The sequence below is a fragment of the Salmo trutta genome, chromosome 33 (genome assembly GCF_901001165.1).
Source record: "Salmo trutta chromosome 33, fSalTru1.1, whole genome shotgun sequence".
In the NCBI taxonomy this organism is placed as follows: Eukaryota; Metazoa; Chordata; class Actinopteri; order Salmoniformes; family Salmonidae; genus Salmo; species Salmo trutta.
This window is the reverse complement of record NC_042989.1, coordinates 40,974,372-40,996,577: the sequence shown is the minus strand read 5'-3', so window position 1 is coordinate 40,996,577 and position 22,206 is coordinate 40,974,372. Positions and strand designations below refer to the sequence as shown.

The following is a 22,206-nucleotide window of genomic DNA, read 5'->3' as shown; positions in this document are numbered from 1 at the left end:
ATGCCAATTGGTTTTGGACAGTAGTTTTGGTCAGTGTAGTTGTGTTACAAGTTCTCTGGGCCCTACAGTATGGACGTGGTCAGTAGTGTTGTGGTTTAGTGGTTGTGGTAATTAGTAGTGGTCAGTATTTGTGGTTTAGTTGTTGTGTGGTTGTGGTAAGAAGTAGTGGTCAGTATTTGTGGTTTAGTGGTAGTGGTCAGTATTTGTGGTCAGTAGTAGTGGTCAGTATTTGTGGTTTAGTGGTAGTGGTCAGTATTTGTGGTAAGTAGTAGTGGTCAGTAGTAGTGGTCAGTAGTAGTGGTCAGTATTTGTGGTTTAGTGGTTTAGTGGTTGTGGTCAGTAGTAGTGGTCAGTATTTGTGGTCAGTAGTAGTGGTCAGTATTTGTGGTTTAGTGGTTGTGGTAATTAGTAGTGGTCAGTATTTGTGGTTTAGTTGTTGTGGTCAGTAGTAGTGGTCAGTATTTGTGGTTTAGTGGTTGTGGTCAGTAGTAGTGGTCAGTATTTGTGGTTTAGTGGTTGTGGTCAGTAGTAGTGGTCAGTATTTGTGGTTTAGTGGTTGTGGTCAGTAGTAGTGGTCAGTATTTGTGGTTTAGTGGTTGTGGTCAGTAGTAGTGGTAAGTATTTGTGGTTTAGTGGTTTAGTGGTTGTGGTCAGTAGTAGTGGTCAGTATTTGTGGTCAGTAGTAGTGGTCAGTATTTGTGGTTTAGTTGTTGTGTGGTTGTGGTCAGTGGTTGTGGTCAGTAGTTGTGGTCAGTATTTGTGGTTTAGTGGTTGTGTGGTTGTGGTCAGTAGTTGTGGTAGGTGTCTAAACTACAGTTGTCGTGTGTGAAAACTGAAAGAAGTGTGATGAGGAGTGATCAGGTGAAATATGAAGTGAGTGAACTGAGAGTTGCAGTATCAACATACGCCGCTCCCTTCACTTTACAGACAGGGCAAACCAGCCAGTATTATGAAAGTCAAATCTAACCAATTTCACAGATAAAACCAGATGGTCACTGCAGCATCACTGGAGATTTTTTTTTAATCAAAACCTGAAAGTAGTAACCAAAAGAAGGGAAGAAATTGACGACTGAACATGTTCATCAAATCAAATTGCATTCATTACATGCTTCATAAACAACAGGTTTAGATTAGCAGTGAAATGTTTGCTTCCCTTCCCAACAATGCAGAGAGAATGAAAATAGAGAAATAATAAAGTCAACGAGTAATAATAAATACACAATGAGTAACGATAACATGGCTATACACAGGGTACCAGTACTGAGTCAATGATAACATGGTTCTATACACTGGGTACCAGTACTGAGTCATGATAACATGGCTATATACACTGGGTACCAGTACTGAGTCAATGATAACATGGTTATATACACTGGGTACCAGTACTGAGTCAATGATAACATGGCTATATACACTGGGTACCAGTACTGAGTCAATGATAACATGGTTCTATACACTGGGTACCAGTACTGAGTCAATGATAACATGGCTATATACACAGAGTACCAGTACTGAGTCGATGAGCAGGGGTACAAGGTAATAACTTGGCTATATACACAGGGTACCAGTACTGAGTCAATGAGCAGGGGTACGAGGTAATAACTTGTCTATATACACAGGGTACCAGTACTGAGTCAATGAGCAGGGGTACGAGGTAATTGAGGTAAATACTGTATAACTAGTAGATATGTACATTTAACTTGGAATAAAGCGAGAGATAATTAAACAGTAGCAGTGTATGTGTTGAGACAAACTTAGTGCAAAAAAGGGTCAGTGCAGATAGTCCAGATAGCTATTTGGTTAACTGTTTAACTAAATATTTATCAGTCTTATGGCTTGTGGGGTAGAAGCTGTTCAGGGTCCTGTTGGTTTCAGACTTGGTGCATCGGTACCGCTTGCCGTGCGGAAGCAGAGGGAACACTATGACGACTCGGGTGGCTGGAGATTGACTCATAGCGGAAATCATAAGTCAAACCACAGTTGGGCCAGCTGCTACTGTTCTCCTTTCCACTGACATACTGTTACCAAAAATCTAATTTTATTCATCACATGCTTGGTAAACAACAGGTGTAGACTGAACAGTGAAATGCTGACTTACAGGCCCTTCCCATCAACGCAGAGAGAAATAAAATAGAGAAATACTAGAAAAGTAATAACACGTAATAATAAAAGTACAAATAAATACACAATGAGCAATGATAACATGGCTCTATACACTGGGTACCAGTACTGAGTCATGATAACATGGCTCTATACACTGGGTACCAGTACTGAGTCAATGATAACATGGCTCTATACACTGAGTACCAGTACTGAGTCAATGATAACATGGCTCTATACACTGGGTACCAGTACTGAGTCAATGATAACATGGTTCTATACACTGGGTACCAGTACTGAGTCAATGATAACATGGCTCTATACACTGGGTACCAGTACTGAGTCAATGATAACATGGCTCTATACACTGGGTACCAGTACTGAGTCATGATAACATGGTTCTATACACTGGGTACCAGTACTGAGTCATGATAACATGGCTCTATACACTGGGTACCAGTACTGAGTCAATGATAACATGGTTCTATACACTGGGTACCAGTACTGAGTCAATGATAACATGGCTCTATACACTGGGTACCAGTACTGAGTCAATGATAACATGGTTCTATACACTGGGTACCAGTACTGAGTCATGATAACATGGCTATATACACTGGGTACCAGTACTGAGTCAATGATAACATGGCTCTATACACTGGGTACCAGTACTGAGTCAATTAGAACATGGTTATATACACTGGGTACCAGTACTGAGTCAATGATAACATGGCTCTATACACTGGGTACCAGTACTGAGTCAATGATAACATGGCTCTATACACTGGGTACCAGTACTGAGCCAATGATAACATGGCTATATACACTGGGTACCAGTACTGAGTCAATGATAACATGGTTCTATACACTGGGTACCAGTACTGAGTCAATGATAACATGGCTATATACACTGGGTACCAGTACTGAGTCAATGATAACATGGCTCTATACACTGGGTACCAGTACTGAGTCAATGATAACATGGTTCTATACACTGGGTACCAGTACTGAGTCAATGATAACATGGCTCTATACACAGGGTACCAGTACTGAGTCAATGATAACATGGTTCTATACACTGGGTACCAGTACTGAGTCAATGATAACATGGCTCTATACACTGGGTACCAGTACTGAGTCAATGATAACATGGTTCTATACACTGGGTACCAGTACTGAGTCATGATAACATGGCTATATACACTGGGTACCAGTACTGAGTCAATGATAACATGGCTCTATACACTGGGTACCAGTACTGAGTCAATTAGAACATGGTTATATACACTGGGTACCAGTACTGAGTCAATGATAACATGGCTCTATACACTGGGTACCAGTACTGAGTCAATGATAACATGGCTCTATACACTGGGTACCAGTACTGAGCCAATGATAACATGGCTATATACACTGGGTACCAGTACTGAGTCAATGATAACATGGTTATATACACTGGGTACCAGTACTGAGTCAATGATAACATGGCTCTATACACTGGGTACCAGTACTGAGTCAATGATAACATGGCTCTATACACTGGGTACCAGTACTGAGTCAATGATAACATGGCTCTATACACAGGGTACCAGTACTGAGTCAATGATAACATGGTTCTATACACTGGGTACCAGTACTGAGTCAATGATAACATGGTTCTATACACTGGGTACCAGTACTGAGTCAATGATAACATGGTTCTATACACTGGGTACCAGTACTGAGTCAATGATAACATGGTTCTATACACTGGGTACCAGTACTGAGTCAATGATAACATGGCTCTATACACTGGGTACCAGTACTGAGTCAATGATAACATGGTTCTATACACTGGGTACCAGTACTGAGTCAATGATAACATGGCTCTATACACTGGGTACCAGTACTGAGTCAATGATAACATGGTTCTATACACTGGGTACCAGTACTGAGTCAATGATAACATGGCTCTATACACTGGGTACCAGTACTGAGTCAATGATAACATGGCTCTATACACAGGGTACCAGTACTGAGTCAATGATAACATGGTTCTATACACTGGGTACCAGTACTGAGTCAATGATAACATGGCTCTATACACTGGGTACCAGTACTGAGTCATGATAACATGGCTCTATACACTGGGTACCAGTACTGAGTCAATGATAACATGGCTCTATACACTGGGTACCAGTACTGAGTCAATGATAACATGGCTCTATACACTGGGTACCAGTACTGAGTCAATGATAACATGGCTCTATACACAGGGTACCAGTACTGAGTCAATGATAACATGGTTCTATACACTGGGTACCAGTACTGAGTCAATGATAACATGGTTCTATACACTGGGTACCAGTACTGAGTCAATGATAACATGGTTCTATACACTGGGTACCAGTACTGAGTCAATGATAACATGGTTCTATACACTGGGTACCAGTACTGAGTCAATGATAACATGGCTCTATACACTGGGTACCAGTACTGAGTCAATGATAACATGGTTCTATACACTGGGTACCAGTACTGAGTCAATGATAACATGGCTCTATACACTGGGTACCAGTACTGAGTCAATGATAACATGGTTCTATACACTGGGTACCAGTACTGAGTCAATGATAACATGGTTCTATACACTGGGTACCAGTACTGAGTCAATGATAACATGGCTCTATACACTGGGTACCAGTACTGAGTCAATGATAACATGGCTCTATACACTGGGTACCAGTACTGAGTCAATGATAACATGGCTCTATACACAGGGTACCAGTACTGAGTCAATGATAACATGGCTCTATACACAGGGTACCAGTACTGAGTCAATGATAACATGGCTCTATACACTGGGTACCAGTACTGAGCCAATGATAACATGGCTATATACACTGGGTACCAGTACTGAGTCAATGATAACATGGTTATATACACTGGGTACCAGTACTGAGTCAATGATAACATGGCTATATACACTGGGTACCAGTACTGAGTCAATGATAACATGGCTCTATACACTGGGTACCAGTACTGAGCCAATGATAACATGGTTATATACACTGGGTACCAGTACTGAGTCAATGATAACATGGCTCTATACACTGGGTACCAGTACTGAGTCAATGATAACATGGCTCTATACACTGGGTACCAGTACTGAGTCAATGATAACATGGTTCTATACACTGGGTACCAGTACTGAGTCAATGATAACATGGCTCTATACACTGGGTACCAGTACTGAGTCGATGTTCAGGGGTACAAGGTAATTGAGGTAGATATGTGTATATATAACTAGGTAATAAGGTAGAAACAGGATAGATAATACACAGTAGTCCGGGTAGCGATTTTTTAACTATTTAACTAGCTATTTATCAGTCTTATGGCTTTGGGATAGAAGCTGTTCAGGGTCCTGTTGGTTCCAGACTTAGTGAATTGTTACGAACCGTCTAACTTGGGTGGCTGGAGTCTGACAATTTTTAAGGCCCTCTTCTGACACCGCCTGGTATAAAGGTCCTGGATTATAACCAAGAAGACATGAAGTCAGACAAGTAGAACCTCATTGTGATGAGATGGAGAGCATCTCTGACCTGCTTCATGCCAGGAAAAGAAAAGCAGTTCCTTTATTTCTGACCGAGATCTCAGAAGAAAAAAAAATTAGATGCCCTATGGGAAATCTCCTCATCTTGGCCGGGAAAAATTAAAACGACCTGCTGACAAGGAGGAAAGGAGTCTTAAGGAAGAGTCTGATCTTCTCTCTGTGAAAAGACAGTTGCACATTTGCCTGAAAATATTTTATTCATTTTTTTGTTGTTGTGAGATTTAAAAATAGGTTCCTGTTTTGAACATGGAGTAATTCTACTGTGAAAAATACAAGTGTTTGTTTTGTCTTTTTTTTTAAAGGACACTTCGTCTAACTTCCTCTAACATATTTAGGTGTTCCTCTGACACCTGTGAGCCTCTGGATGAGAAGGTATGCAAGCAAATGGATGCACAATTCAGCTTCTCTATTGTCATTTTAATATTTCATATTCTTAGTTTGGTGAATTATGTTAATAATTCATATCTGACTGGTGCCAATAGCATTCATTTCAACACTTAAATGAATTTAAACTAGCTGTTATTGCTTGGTCTGATAACTTCATACATATGTATTCGCAAGTGATGCATGTATGTTTCCAGCAGTTTCCCCAAAGCAGCACGGCCTTATCGTCCCTTCTCCATTTTGAAGTAAACTCTTACAACTCTTCACAAGGGAACCTCAAATCCCTAAAGGTGTGTTGACAATATTATTTTTAAGAATCAGATAATTGACTATTTTGTGACTTGAGAGAAGAGCTTATTGGGGATGTCATTTGTTACCCAGTTCTTATAGTTTTACTTGCTATATTGTATTTACTTTGCCACCATGGCCTTTTTTTTTGCCTTTACCTCCCTTATCTCACCTCATTTGCTCACATTGTATATAGACGTATTTTTCTACTGTATTATTGACTGTATGTTTGTTTATTCCATGTGTAACTCTGTATTGTTGTATGTTGTCGAACTGCTTTGCTTTATCTTGGCCAGGTCGCAATTGTAAATGAGAACTTGTTCTCAACTTGCCTACCTGGTTAAATAAAGGTGAAATAAAATAAAATAAATAAATGTATGTTTCCAGCAGTTTCCCCAAAGATAATTGACTATTTTGTGACTTAAGAGAAGAGCTTATTGAGGATGTCATTTGTTACCCAGTTCTTATATGAGTTACTTTAATTTACGCTTCATTTCACATCTAGTGGTGGAAAAGAGCGTCGACTACAGTGTTTCAAAAGCAGTGGCTTGTTCCAACACGTTAAGGACGCAACTTCTCAGTCATGATGAAGAGCCATCATCATCTCTGCTGGTAAACTCTTGACATCGTAGGTAGAGTTTTTTTTTTCTCCCATGTTCACTGTCGATCTCTATCAACACGGACTGTCTAGGGAGAATAACTGCATGCACACACAACTGTGTCTACCTTTAGAAAATGTATTGATGAGGCACATTTTTTTTTAGCGTTCTCTAAAAACGTACATGCCTCTCTGAATGCTTACTACTATTTACTATAGAAAAAATCTATATACAGTGTGTGCGAATGAGGTAAGATTAGGGAGGTAAGGCAATAAATAGGCCGTAGTGGCGAAGTAATTACAATTTAGCAATTAACCTCTCTAGGGTAGGGGGCAGTATTTTCACATCCGGATAAAAAACGTACCCGATTTAATCTGATTATTACTACTGCCCAGAAACTAGAATATGCATATAATTGTTTGATTTGGATAGAAAACACCCTAAAGTTTCTAAAACTGTTTGAATGGTGTCTGTGAGTATAACAGAACTCATATGGCAGGCAAAAACCTGAGAAGATTCCTTACAGGAAGTGCCCTCTCTGACCATTTCTTGGCCTTCTACACTCTCTTTATTGAAAACAGAGGATCTCTGCTGTAACGTGACACTTCCTACGGCTCCCACAGGCTCTCAGAAGGGGCCAGAACGTTGAATGATGACTTTGCAGTCCCATGGCTGAAAAACAGTAGCGCATTTGGTAAGTGGTCGATCTGAGAACAATGAGACGGGTGCGCGTGTGCACGTGAAGAGGCCATTTTCAACTTTGAGTCTTTGAACGAAAACAGGGTTTCCCGGTTGGAATATTATCGCTTTTTTACGAGAAAAATCGCATAAAAATTGATTTTAAACAGCGTTTGACATGCTTCGAAGTACGGTAATGGAATATTTTGAATTTTTTTGTCACGATACGCGTCCGCACGTCACCCTTCGTCACCCTTCGGATAGTGTCTTGAACGCGAGAACAAAACAGAGGATATTTGAACATAACTATGGATTATTTTGAACCAAAACAACATTTGTGGATGAAGTAGAAGTCCTGGGAGTGCATTCTGACGAAGAACAGCAAAGGTAATCCAATTTTTCTTATAGTAAATCTGAGTTTGGTGAGTGCCAAACTTGGTGGGTGTCAAAATAGCTAGCCCGTGATGGCGAGCTATCTACTCAGAATATTGCAAAATGTGCTTTTGCCGAAAAGCTATTTTAAAATCGGACACCGCGATTGCATAAAGGAGTTCTGTATCTATAATTCTTAAAATAATTGTTATGTTTTTTGTGAACGTTTATCGTGAGTAATTTAGTAAATTCACCGGAAGTTTGCGGTGGGTATGCTAGTTCTGAACGTCACATGCTAATGTAAAAAGCAGTTTTTTTATATAAATATGAACTTGATTGAACAAAACATGCATGAATTGTATAACATAATGTCCTAGGAGTGTCATCGGATGAAGATCATCAAAGGCTAGTGCTGCATTTAGCTGTGGTTTTGTTTTTTGTGACATTATATGCTAGCTTGAAAAATGGGTGTCTGATTATTTCTGGCTGGGTACTCTGCTGACATAATCTAATGTTTTGCTTTCGTTGTAAAGCCTTTTTGAAATCGGACAGTGTGTTTAGATTAATGAGAGTCTTGTCTTTAAAATGGTGTAAAATAGTCATATGTTTGAGAAATTGAAGTAATAGCATTTCTAAGGTATTTGAATATCGCGCCACGGGATTCCACTGGCTGTTGAGTAGGTGGGACGATTTCGTCCCACATACCCTAGAGAGGTTTTAAACACTGGAGTGATAGATGTGCAGAAGATGAATGTGCAAGTAGAGATACTGGGGTGCAAAGGAGCAAGATAAATAAATACATACAGTATGGGGATGAGGTAGATTGGATGGGCTATTTACAGATGGGCTATGTACAGGTGCAATGATCTGTAAGCTGCTCTGACAGCTGATGCTTACAGTTAGTGAGAGAGATATGAGTCTCCAGCTTCAGTGATTTTTGGCAGCAGATCTCCCGTTTGGCAGCAGAGAACTGGAAGGAAAGGCGGCCAAACAAGGATTTGGCTTTGGGGGTGACCAGTGAAATATACCTGCTGGAGCGCGTACTATGGGTGGTTGCTGCTATGGTGACCAGTGAGCTAAGGCGGGGCTTTACCTAGCAAAGACTTATAGATGACCTGGAGCCAGTGGGTTTGGGAACGAATATGAAGCGAGGGCCAGCCAACGAGAGCATACAGGTCGCAGTGTTGGGTAGCATATGGGGCTTTGGTGACAAAACGGATGGCACTGTGATAGACTGCATCCAGTTTATTGAGTAGGGTATTGGAGGCTATTTTGAAAATGACATCACCGAATCAAGGTTTGGTAGGATAGTCAGTTTTACAAGGGTATGTTTGGCAGCATGAGTGAAGGAGGCTTTGTTGCGAAATCAGAAGCCGATTCTAGATTTACTTTTGGATTGGAGATGTTTAATGTGAGTCTGGAAGGAGAGTTTACAGTCTAACCAGACACCTAGGTATTTGTAGTTGTCCACAGAACAACTACAAATGGACAGGCGGGCAGGTGCGGGCAGCGATCGGTTGAAGAGCATGCATTTAGTTTTACTAGCGTTTAAGAGCAGTTGTAGGCCACGGAAGGAGAGTTGTATGGCATTGAAGCTCGTCTGGAGGTTAGTTAACACAGAGTCCAAAGAAGGGCCAGAAGTATACAGAATGGTGTTGTCTGCGTAGATGTGGATCAGAGAATCACCCGCAGCAAGAGCGACATCATTGATGTATACAGAGAAAAGAGTTGGCCCGATGATTGAACCCTGTGGCACCCCCATAGAGACTGCCAGAGGTCCGGACAACAGGCCATCCGATTTGACACACTGAAATCTGTCTGAGAAGTAGTTGGTGAACCAGGCGAGGCAGTCATTTGAGAAACCAAGGCTGTTGAGTCTGTCAATAACCACATTCTTATCGGCACAGTCGAAAGCGTCACTACAGTCACTTTTTTTTTTAACCACCCCCAGAAAGTTGATTGCCACTGCGAATGCATACTTTGTTTCTCATTTTAATCACAGATCCTCTATTTTCTATACTAGAGGGACATGAAGTCTGATTCCTTCCTCAACATGTGGACCTGCCCTGAGAATGTTGGACACCACTGTTACACCTTCAGCTTTTGTTGATTTCCTGTCAGACTGGTTGTCTTTGAACTCAAGAGGAACATAATATTCATCAGACTCTCCTCCCTAGTGGACTGACTATTCTGACTGGTTGTGAGGTCACAGGAAATAGACTGATCTGTTACGAGGGACTGCAAGTCTTTATTGACATTAGTTGTATGGGGTTGTGTAACAGAATAGCACAGCTATTTTGTTAGGCCATCTGATGCCGTTGGTTTCTGTTGTCGGAACTGTTTTTTGGACCATTTAAAAGGCCTGGGAAAGAGACCACGCTTTCAGGAATTTACACACAGTTCAATTGCATCATGTTTTGGAAATTCAATGATCATTAAAATACATTTATTTTCCAGTATTTTATTTCCCTTTGTGTTTGGCTGTTGTCATTGGAATTCTCATGTCGTGGAAAAGTCATGGAATTCTTTTACATTTCTAGAGAGTGGAAACTCTCTGATAGGCCATCAAATAATTTCAGATTGTTGAACATTTCAGGTAGCCTGAAAGGGGTACGTTTTGCCACATTGCCACAGAGGGTACGTTTTGCCACATTGCTTGTTATACCACAATCTTGGATTCTAGTCTGATCAAAAAACACCCTCTGAGGCCCAGATTTTCTTTTGGAAACATTTTTTATATTTAGGAAAACAGTTAACTTCCTGCATTTATACAAATGTTTCCATAGGCAGAGAAACAGAATGAGTTTTTATTGCTAATCTCATGCTAATTCTATTCTACACATTTTGCCATGGGGCAGAGAGAAAAATGTGTTGTTGTAAAAGCTAGTCTCGTGCTTTTCTACACTTTTTTGCTATGAGGCTGAAAGGAAAGGTTGCCGTCTTAAAGCTCATTCACGGCAATGCTACACATTTTACAATGGTTTGTGATGTGTTCATGTACTATTAGATTATTTTGGGGGTTCCTCTGAAGATCGGGGCCCCAGGGCACGTGCCCGTTCTGTAATCTGGCCCTGCTGCTATGTCAGGGATTCCCAAACTTTTTCTGCAAACAAACACAATTTGACATTAGAAAATAAAGAGGACCCCCACTTGGAAAAATGATAATCTCTAATTAACGCGGTGTTCATATTCACTATATTGTAGGTGCTGCACGTTTGCCCCGACACATAAATTACACGAAGTGCATTCTGATAGTGTAAAATACCCTTACCTGACAGTAAAAAAAGGTTGTATTTTATAACCCATTTGAAGAAAGACAAGCTCCTAATTTGTTTTTAAATTATTTATTTTTTTACATTTTAGTCATTTAGCAGACGCTCTTATCCAGAGCGACTTACAGTAGTGAGTGCATACATTTTTGTCATACTGGTCCCCCATGGGAATCGAACCCACAACCCTGGCATTGCAAGTGCCATGCTCTACCAAGCAAGCCACCCTGTTTGATAAGATTAGTTTCTCAGAGGACCCCACATGGGCTGTTCTCCCTCTAGCCAAAACCCAATCACAAGGCGTATAGCTGTTTTCTCTCTAGCCAAAACCCAATCACAAGGCATATAGCTGTTCTCTCTCTAGCCAAAACCCAATCACAAGGCATATAGCTGTTTTCTCTCTAGCCAAAACCCAATCACAAGGCATATAGCTGTTCTCTCTCTAGCCAAAACCCAATCACAAGGCATATAGCTGTTCTCCCTGTAGCCAAAACCCAATCACAAGGCATATAGCTGTTCTCCCTGTAGCCAAAACCCAATCACAAGGCATATAGCTGTTTTCTCTCTAGCCAAAACCCAATCACAAGGCATATAGCTGTTCTCTCTCTAGCCAAAACCCAATCACAAGGCATATAGCTGTTCTCCCTGTAGCCAAAACCCAATCACAAGGCATATAGCTGTTCTCCCTCTAGCCAAAACCCAATCACAAGGCATATAGCTATTTTCTCTCTAGCCAAAACCCAATCACAAGGCATATAGCTGTTCTCTCTCTAGCCAAAACCCAATCACAAGGCATATAGCTGTTCTCCCTGTAGCCAAAACCCAATCACAAGGCATATAGCTGTTTTCTCTCTAGCCAAAACCCAATCACAAGGCATATAGCTGTTTTCTCTCTAGCCAAAACCCAATCACAAGGCATATAGCTGTTTTCTCTCTCGCCAAAACCCAATCACAAGGCATATAGCTGTTTTCTCTCTAGCCAAAACCCAATCACAAGGCATATAGCTGTTTTCTCTCTCGCCAAAACCCAATCACAAGGCATATAGCTGTTCTCTCTCTAGCCAAAACCCAATCACAAGGCATATAGCTGTTTTCTCTCTAGCCAAAACCCAATCACAAGGCATATAGCTGTTCTCTCTCTAGCCAAAACCCAATCACAAGGCATATAGCTGTTCTCCCTCTAGCCAAAACCCAATCACAAGGCATATAGCTGTTTTCTCTCTAGCCAAAACCCAATCACAAGGCATATAGCTGTTTTCTCTCTAGCCAAAACCCAATCACAAGGCATATAGCTGTTCTCCCTCAAGCCAAAACCCAATCACAAGGCATATAGCTGTTCTCCCTCTAGCCACAGTCAGAACACACAGAATTAACGTAGATCCTGGTATCTCAGGATGACTCTGGCCACTTCAGACACAGTGAGGTTCCATTCCATCATTGTATCCATAGTGATGGAATGAGCTCCTTCTTGCAAGGGAACATAGACGACAGGTTGGAATGAGTGTCAGATTGTCAACATGAAAACCTGTTACACACCAGACCTGGTGTTAAATACTAATCGAAATAATTTCATATACTGTATCTGTGCTTGATTGAGCTAGCCTGTTGCAATGAAAACCAATAGAGAAGTGTTAAGAGTTTAAACACTGCCTGCCAGACACTCCAGACGGTCTAAGAGCGTGGCCAAACCGGCACGTTGATTTTATCCGTGAGTTCCAATAATTACTGAAATGGGGAGTCGTAAGTCGGACAGCGGAGATGACGCGTCCTTAACCTTCAAAATGTTTATCCGTTTTCACAAACAAAATGTTCAGATGATTTCGAGCTTTTGGACGGGCCCACTGAAACGTTAGCCAATTGGAAGAGGACATGCGCACGGACCAGTGACCAGTGTACTCGTTCTCATTTGGTGTCCGTTCTCAACTGATCTGTTTGGACGCCCTAAAGCAAACCCTGTAAGTATTTAAACCCAGGTCTTTTACAACCTCCTAAAGATCAAACTAGACAGTACCTCATGTAAATTAGGGACACAGATTCTCAAGTCCGAAGTGTTAGCCAGACCCTTTGCTCTCAGAATGGTGTTGAGTGAAAGGTGCTGTTGAGTAATGAGAAAAGCCTACGATCAAGGTGTGTCTGGAATGCCTGCAGGCTGAGTAAACATTAACTTAGATCAAATATTTATTACGTAAACGATGACTGCCGAAGCACGCACCGACAAGGACACAAGCACAAGTCTTAGTGCACAATATATGTCACGTATAATCCCTCTCAGGCCTCTAGGTTATCGGGCTGCTGATTATCCAGCACACCTGTCACCCTCGTCTCGCTCACCTGCGCCTCATGACACGCATGAGAGGAATACCAAGAGTGTGCCAAGCTGTCATCAAGGCAAAGGGTGGCTACTTTGAAGAATCTCAAATATAAAATATATTTTGATTTGTTTAACACTTTTTTGGTTACTACATGATTCCATATGTGTTATTTCATAGTTTTTATGTCTTCACTATTATTCTACAATGTAGAAAATAGTAAAAATAAAGAAAAACCTTTGAATGAGTAGGTGTGTCCAAATGTTTGACTGATACTGTAAAAGTAATTGATTTTGGGTTTGAGATAAACCTACTGTAGTTTTAATCATGCTTATCTTTACAGTCTTTACATGGCATGACATAAAATACATAAAATACATAAAATGACAAAATAAAATACATAAAGTACATAAAATGACATTAGATGGGACGAAAGACTCAAACCATGAAATAGTTTGTACGATGACTATATGCTAATGATGGTTAATAAATTCCTATAATACAAAAAAATAAACAGTAGATGTCTAGATTAAGACTATAATATTAGACAGTTAAGGCCTCTATTCAATCCGCATCGCAGAAGTTCAGCTTTACAAAGTGATTGAAATTTAAAGGCAGTTTTTCCCCTCTTTAGCGGAGGCAGCATTCATGTCTGAATCTAACGCTTCACCTTTACAGACTGAATAGAGACCTAAGTCTTCAGCTTTACAGACTGAATAGAGCCCTAAGTCTTCAGCTTTACAGACTGAATAGAGCCCTAAGTCGTCAGCTTTACAGACTGAATAGAGACCTAAGTCTTCAGCTTTACAGACTGAATAGAGCCCTAAGTCTTCAGCTTTACAGACTGAATAGAGCCCTAAGTCTTCAGCTTTACAGACTGAATAGAGGCCTAAGTCTTCAGCTTTACAGACTGAATAGAGCCCTAAGTCTTCAGCTTTACAGACTGAATAGAGCCCCTTAAATATGTGGGAAACACTAAACAGTGTGAGCACAGGAGATGCAGAAGACCAGGGATTCATCAGGACCACTAATGAGAACACATCAACTCTGGGGTACCATTACTCATAAATGTTTTCTATTTTTTATTTAACCTTTATTTAACTAGGCAAGTCAGTGAAGAACAAATTCTTATTTACAATGACGGCCTACCAGGGAACATTGGGTTAACTGCCTTGTTCAGGGGGAAGAACGACAGATTTTTTTTTACCTTGTCTAGCTCGGGGATTCGAACTAGCAACCTTTCGGTTACTGGCCCAATGCTACCTGCCGCCAAATATCTGTCCTCTAAAATATTATATCAACTGAACATACAACATATGGCATGACACAAAACAAGTCTATGCAACATAAATGTGTTAGCTACATACTTTATATACAAAAATAATACAAGGTCATTATTTTCTTTAGGAATGTAGTGAAGTAAAAGTAAAAGTTGGCAAACATATAAATAGTAAAGTAAAGTACAGATACCTCCAAAAACTTCTTATGTAGTACTTTAAAGTATTATTACTTAAGTACTTTACACCACTGGGTGGCGGTACAGGTGAGACTGTCAACTCCTTTGGGACACTGTGTGAATTTATACAGGTGTGTCAGAATCCGTTGTCACGTTCTGACCAGTATGAGGGTTATTTTGTTAGTGTAGGCTGGTCAGGACGTGGCAGAGGGTATTTGGTTTATGTGGTTCGGGGTGTGTGTATTATGTAGAGGGTAGTGGATTTATGTATTCCGGGGTTTTTTGGTCACTGCTCTGTTAGTCTATGTTCTTTCTAGTTAGTCTGTTTCTATGTTTAGTTAATTGGGGTGTGGACTCTCAATTGAAGGCCGGTGTTGCCTCTGATTGAGAGTCCTATATATTAGGGTGTGTTTGTAATTTGTGGGAGGTTGTCACTTGAATTGCTGTCTTTTGCCTTCAAGTTTGTCTTCGTCGTCCATCGTTTTGTTTTGTTTGTAGTAGTGTTTTCATTAAAGTTAATTATGAGCACTCAACCCGCTGCACCTTGGTCCATTCCTGACGACCGCCGTTACATCCGTTGAGTCTGTGCCATACAGCCACCACCTTCTCAGGGTGAGACATGCTGTCCCTCCACTGCTCTGCTGCTTCCTGTGTTGGGCTGTCGAAGCCAAGGTGAACCTGTAGAAGCAGTAATAAAAGTTATGTAACTGGCCTAATCTTAAACTCAATTTAAGACCTGCTGGTCTGTGCATCAGTCAGCCCAGCTGGTATTTAAGACCTGCTGGTCTGTGCATCAGTCAGCCCAGCTGGTATTTAAGACCTGCTGGTCTGTGCATCAGTCAGCCCAGCTGGTATTTAAGACCTGCTGGTCTGTGCATCAGTCAGCCCAGCTGGTATTTAAGACCTGCTGGCCTGTGCATCAGTCAGCCCAGCTGGTATTTAAGACCTGCTGGCCTGTGCATCAGTCAGCCCAGCTGGTATTTAAGACCTGCTGGTCTGTGCATCAGTCAGCCCAGCTGGTATTTAAGACCTGCTGGCCTGTGCATCAGTCAGCCCAGCTGGTATTTAAGACCTGCTGGCCTGTGCATCAGTCAGCCCAGCTGGTATTTAAGACCTGCTGGTCTGTGCATCAGTCAGCCCAGCTGGTATTTAAGACCTGCTGGCCTGTGCATCAGTCAGCCCAGCTGGTATTTAAGACCTGCTGGTCTGTGCATCAGTCAGCCCAGCTGGTATTTTTAGACCTGCTGGCCTGTGCATCAGTCAGCCCAGCTGGTATTTAAGACCTGCTGGCCTATCAGTCAGTTCTTGAGAGAGTAACACCTTTTGTTGTCTCTCGTTATTTAAGTTCTGAAACAAAGCCTTTTATGTGTATTTTCCCTGTTTCCTCCTTTCCACTAGCCACATTTAGTGGGCGTCCATCCTGGGAATGTTTTAGGGCACATTTCCTAGTTGCTTGGCAACTTTCAGCGGAGACATGGGTGCCTTTTCAGTACCTCTTTCTGTTTCCTTTGTTGTGAGCAACGTTTTGAGTTTGTCTTGTGGGAACGTAACAGATGGAACTGGGTCTCAAATCCACAACGACTCCTGGTGTTACACCTTAAGGAGACATTGCAATTGGCTGCACGAAGTCGCATTGAGAGAAAATCCCATGTAGCCTTGTAATCTAATAGAAATGTAAAGGTCATTTCAGATTTCACCGTTTACCATGAATTCAGTCTCCGCAAAAGTTGGAATATTGCCTTTATATTTCAATCGCGCTGACAAACTGAACTTCTACTATTCGGATTGAATACATTTACATTTTAGCAGACGCTCTTATCCAGAGCGACTTACAGTAGTGAATACATACATTTCATACATTTTTTTTTCTGTGCTGGACCCCCGTGGGAATTGAACCCACAACCCTGGCGTTGCAAACACCATGCTCTACCAACTGAGCTACAGGGAAGGCAGGGAATAGAGCCCTAGGCTTTCGTCTCACCTGTCCTAGGTAGTGTTTCCGTCTGACAGAACTGCGGCTGTAGAGTTTGACTGACAGCAGGAAGCTCTGGTCCAGAGCTAAGGGGAAGTAGAAAGACTCAGTCCAGGTCAGCTGACCTCCGGAGGACTTCAGGGCGTGAGTCTTCTTCTTCATCACCACCCTGCTCAACTGCTGCATCTCTATCTTCACAAAGAATGCTGGTTGATGGACAAGGGAATCACAAGGGAAATGGAAAAGCACAAAGGGAAATGGTTACTTAGTAGACAGTGTGTATACAGCTGGCAGATTTGAAAATGGTTCCAGGTTGAAGCTCTCTAACTAACCCTAAACCTAACCCTAACCCTAAACCTAAACCTAACCTTAATCAATTTCGAACCGGTTAAACATCCACATCCTGTTCATTAAAATACATTTTCTCTGTTACAAAGAATGCCAAAGAATGACACTCCTTCAATTAGTGGATTTGGCCCGGTTCAGCCACACATGTTACTGGCAGGCGTATCAAATTGAGAACACAGTCATCCAATCTCCATAGACAAACATTGGTAGTAGAATGGTCTGTACTGAAGAGCTCGGTCACTTTCAACATGGCTTTCCAACAAGTCAGTTTGTCAAATTTCTGCCCTGCTGTTATTGTGAAGTGGAAACTTCTAGGAGCAACAACGGCTCAGCGGCGAAGTGGTAGGCCACACAAGCTAACAGAACGGGACCGCCGAATGCTGATACACTTAGGGCGTAGAAATCGTCTGTCCTCGGTTGCAACAGTCACTACCGAGTTCCAAACTGCCTCTGGAAGCAACGTCAGCACAATAAGTGTTAGTTGGGAACTTCATGAAATGGATTTCCATGTCCGAGCTGCAGCACACAACCCTAAGATCACCATGCGCAATGCCAAGCGTCAGCTGGAGTGGTGTAAAGCTCGCCGCCATTGGACTCTGGAGCAGTGGAAACACGTTCTCTGGAGTGATGAATCACGCTTCACCATCTGGCAGTCCGACAGACAAATCTGGGTTTGGCGGATGGCAGGAGAACGCTACCTGCCCCAATACATAGTGCCAACTGTCATTTGGTGGAGGAGGAATAATGGTCTGGGGTTGTTTTTCCATGGTTCAGGCCCCTTTAGTTCCAGTGAAGGAAAATCTTAACGCTACAGCATACAATGACATTCTAGACGATTCTGTGCTTCCAACTTTGTGGCAACAGTTTGGGGAAGGCCCTTTCCTGTTTCAGTATGACAATGCCCCCTTGCACAAAGCGAGGTCCATACAGAACTGGTTTGATGAGATCGGTGTGGAAGAAGTTGACTGGCCTGCACAGAGCCCTGACCTCAACCCCATACTTTTGGTCATATAGTGTACTTCTCCCTATTAGTACATATAATACATGTTGGGATCAGACTACGTAGACCCCTACCCTGGCTGAGTGGAGCAGGGAGGTTATAACAGATATATAACAGACTATGTAGACCCCTACCCTGGCTGAGTGGAGCAGAGAGGTTATAACAGATATATAACAGACTACGTAGGCCCCTACCCTGGCTGAGTGGAGCTGAGAGGTTATAACAGATATATAACAGACTATGTAGACCCCTACCCTGGCTGAGTGGAACAGGGAAGTTATAACAGATATATAACAGACTATGTAGACCCCTACCCTGGCTGAGTGGAACAGGGAGGTTATAACAGATATATAACAGACTACGTAGACCCCTACCCTGGCTGAGTGGAGCTGGGAGGTTATAACAGATATATAACAGACTACGTAGACCCCTACCCTGGCTGAGTGGAGCTGGGAGGTTATAACAGATATATAACAGACTACGTAGACCCCTACCCTGGCTGAGTGGAGCTGGGAGGTTCTGGGCAGCGAGAACCTGCAGTTGGATGCGTCCATTAACAGGCTGGAAACAGGTGGCCAGATGCAGCTCAGCGTGACACACCTGGAGAAGGAGTGAGAACATCAGACGCTGGAAACAGGTGGCCAGGTGCAGCTCAGCACGACACACCTGGAGAAGGAGTGAGAACATCAGACGCTGGAAACAGGTGGCCAGGTGCAGCTCAGCACGACACACCTGGAGAAGGAGTGAGAACATCAGACGCTGGAAACAGGTGGCCAGGTGCAGCTCAGCACGACACACCTGGAGAAGGAGTGAGAACATCAGACGCTGGAAACAGGTGGCCAGGTGCAGCTCTGCGTGACACACCTGGAGAAGGAGTGAGAACATCAGACGCTGGAAACAGGTGGCCAGGTGCAGCTCAGCACGACACACCTGGAGAAGGAGTGAGAACATCAGACGCTGGAAACAGGTGGCCAGGTGCAGCTCAGCACGACACACCTGGAGAAGGAGTGAGAACATCAGACGCTGGAAACAGGTGGCCAGGTGCAGCTCTGCGTGACACACCTGGAGAAGGAGTGAGAACATCAGACACTGGAGACAGTAGGTAAACATTTCTACAGTTTCCAAATAAATATTCTACCAACTTCATGTTGCTGAACATACTGGTCCTATCCCAAATGGCTATACTTGGTTAGGTAGCTACAGTGCCTTCAGAAACTATTCACACCCACTGGCCTTCACACAGTACCCCATCAAGTGGAATTATTTCTACAAATTAATAAAAATAAAAATATGAAATGTTTTGAGGCAGTAAGTATTCAACCCCTTTGTTACTGGTAAACCTAAATAAGTTCAGGAGTAAAAATTGCTTAACAAGTCAAATAATAAGTCCCATGGACTCTGTGTGCAATAATAATGAACATGATTTTTGAATGACTACCTCATCTCTGTACCCGACACACACAATTATCTGTAAGGTCCCTCAGTCAAGCAGTGAATTTCAAACACAGATTCAACCCCAAAGACCAGGTAGGTTTTCCAAAGCCTCACAAAGAAGGCCACCGATTGGTAGATTAAAAAAAAAAACCAGACATTGAATATCCCTTTGAGCATGAAGTTATTAATTACGCTTTGGATGGTGTATCAATACACCCAGTCACTACAAAGATACAGGCGTCCTTCCTAACTTAGTTGCAGGAGAGGAAGGAAACAGCTCAGGGATTTCACCATGAGGCCAATGGTGACTTTAAAACAGTTACAGAGTTCAATGGCTGTGATAGGAGACAACGGAGGATGGATCAACAACATCTAGTTACTCCACAATACTAACCTAAATGACTAAAGTAAAACTGCAAAAAATGTGGCAAAGAAATGTACTTTATGTCCTGAATACAAAGCATTATGTTTGGGGAAAATCCAACACAACACAGAGTACCACTCTCCATATTTTATTTTATTTATTTAACCAGGCAAGTCAGTTAAGAACAATTCTTACTTTATAATGATGGCCTACCCTGGCCAAACCCTCTGCTAACCCGGACGATGCTAGACCCATTTTGCGCCGCCCTATGGGACTCCCGATCACAGCCGGTTGGGATACAGCCCAGGATCGAACCAGGGTCTGTAGTGACGCCTCTAGCACTGAGATGCAGTGCCTTAGACCGCTGTGCCACTCGGGAGCCCTTATGATCAATCAGAACAGCGATTATTCACCTCAAACTGTTCAGAACAGCAATTCTATGTATTTTTTCTTTAATGAGTCTGACCCGAAGGATATACTGCTCTTAGAGCATTGGACTAGTAACCGAAAGGTTGCTGGATTGAATCCCCGAGCTGACAAGGTAAAAATCTGTAGTTCTGCCCCTGAGCAAGGCAGTTAACTCACTGTTCCCCGGGTGCCGAAGACGTGGATGTCGATTAAGGCAGCCCCCCACACCTCTCTGATTCAGAGGGGTTGGGTTAAATGCGGAAGTCACAGTTCAGTTGAAGCCATTCAGTTGTACAACTGACTAGGTATCCCCCTTTCCCTTTCCTCCCAGACCAGGGCCAAATCCCCATAATTCGTATGAGGAGGAGACGCCGTTCCAGAGGTCGAAGAGCTGTAGACCACACTACCAACCAAGAGAGTTTGTATATATATTCTTCATAGCCTTCTATTTACCACCACAAAATGATGCTGGCACTAAGACCACACTCAACGAGCTGTTTCGGGCCATAATTAAACAAGAAAAAGCCAATTCAGAGGCGCCGTCCTAGTGGCCGTGGACTTTAATGCAGGGAAACTGAAATCTGTCTGACCTCATTTTTACCAGTATGTTTACCTGTGCAATGAGAGGTGAAAAAAAACACAGTAGATGACCTTTACTCCACACATAGAGAAGCATACAAAGCTCTCACTCGCCCTCCATTTGGCAAATCTTATTTTTATTTTAATAATTTTTTTTACCCCTTTTTCGTGGTATCCAATTGGTAGTTACAGTCTCATCCCATCGCTGCAACTCCCATACGGACTCGGGAGAGGCAAAGGTCGAGAGCCGCGCGTCCTCCGAAACTCAACCAAGCCAAGCCGCACTACTTCTTGACACAATGTCCAGAAGCCAGCCGCACCAATGTGTCATAGGAAACCCTGTACACCTGGCAACCGTGTCAGCGTGCACTGCGCCCAGCCCGCCACTGGAGTCACTATTTAACCCTCCCCTAACCCGGACAATGCTGGGCCAATTGTGCGCCGCCTCATGGGTCTCCCGGACGCGGCCGGCTGCGATAGAGCCTGGACTCGAACCAAGATCTCTAGTGGCACAGCTAGCACTGCGATGCAGTGCCTTAGACCACAGCGCCACTCGGGAGGCCCTTCCATTTGGCAAATCTGACCATAACTCTATCCTCCTGATTCCTGCTTACAAGCACAAAACTGAAACAGGAAGTACAAGTGACACGCTCGACACAGAAGTGGTCCAATGAAGAGGACGCTAAGCTACAGGACTGTTTCGCTCGCACAGACTGGAAAATATTCCGGGATTCATACAATAACATTGAGGAGTTCACCACATCATTCACCGGGTTCATTAATAAGTGCATGGACGACGTCGTCCCCACAGTGACGGTACGTAGAACAATGTGTTACATGCAACGTCTGAGCTAAAGGCTAAAGCTGCCTCTTTCAAGGAGCGGGGCAGTAAAGACTACAACTCTTTCAAGGAGCGGGACAGTAAAGACTACAACTCTTTCAAGGAGCGGGACAGTAAAGACTACAACTCTTTCAAGGAGCGGGACAGTAAAGACTACAACTCTTTCAAGGAGCGGGACAGTAAAGACTACAACTCTTTCAAGGAGCGGGACAG

General features: G+C 42.7%; 1 protein-coding gene across 3 annotated transcripts in view; it reads right to left on the bottom strand.

Annotated features, from left to right (window-relative positions):
- Positions 1 to 15,533: 15,533 nt before the first annotated feature.
- Positions 15,534 to 22,206, bottom strand: part of LOC115173010 (tandem C2 domains nuclear protein) — a 32,688-nt gene continuing 26,015 nt past the window's right edge. Inside the window, exons 10-12 of one of the 3 annotated variants that reach the window (XM_029730969.1) lie at positions 18,862 to 19,429; positions 17,029 to 17,225; positions 15,534 to 15,725 (exon numbers count right to left, since the gene is read on the bottom strand). In XM_029730969.1, the coding sequence (XP_029586829.1) occupies positions 15,567 to 15,725; positions 17,029 to 17,225; positions 18,862 to 19,429 (924 nt within the window). In that variant the 3' untranslated portion in view covers positions 15,534 to 15,566. The remainder of the gene's footprint in view (positions 15,726 to 17,028; positions 17,226 to 18,861; positions 19,430 to 22,206) is intronic. The other 2 variants (XM_029730970.1, XM_029730971.1) reach the window with 2 other exon arrangements.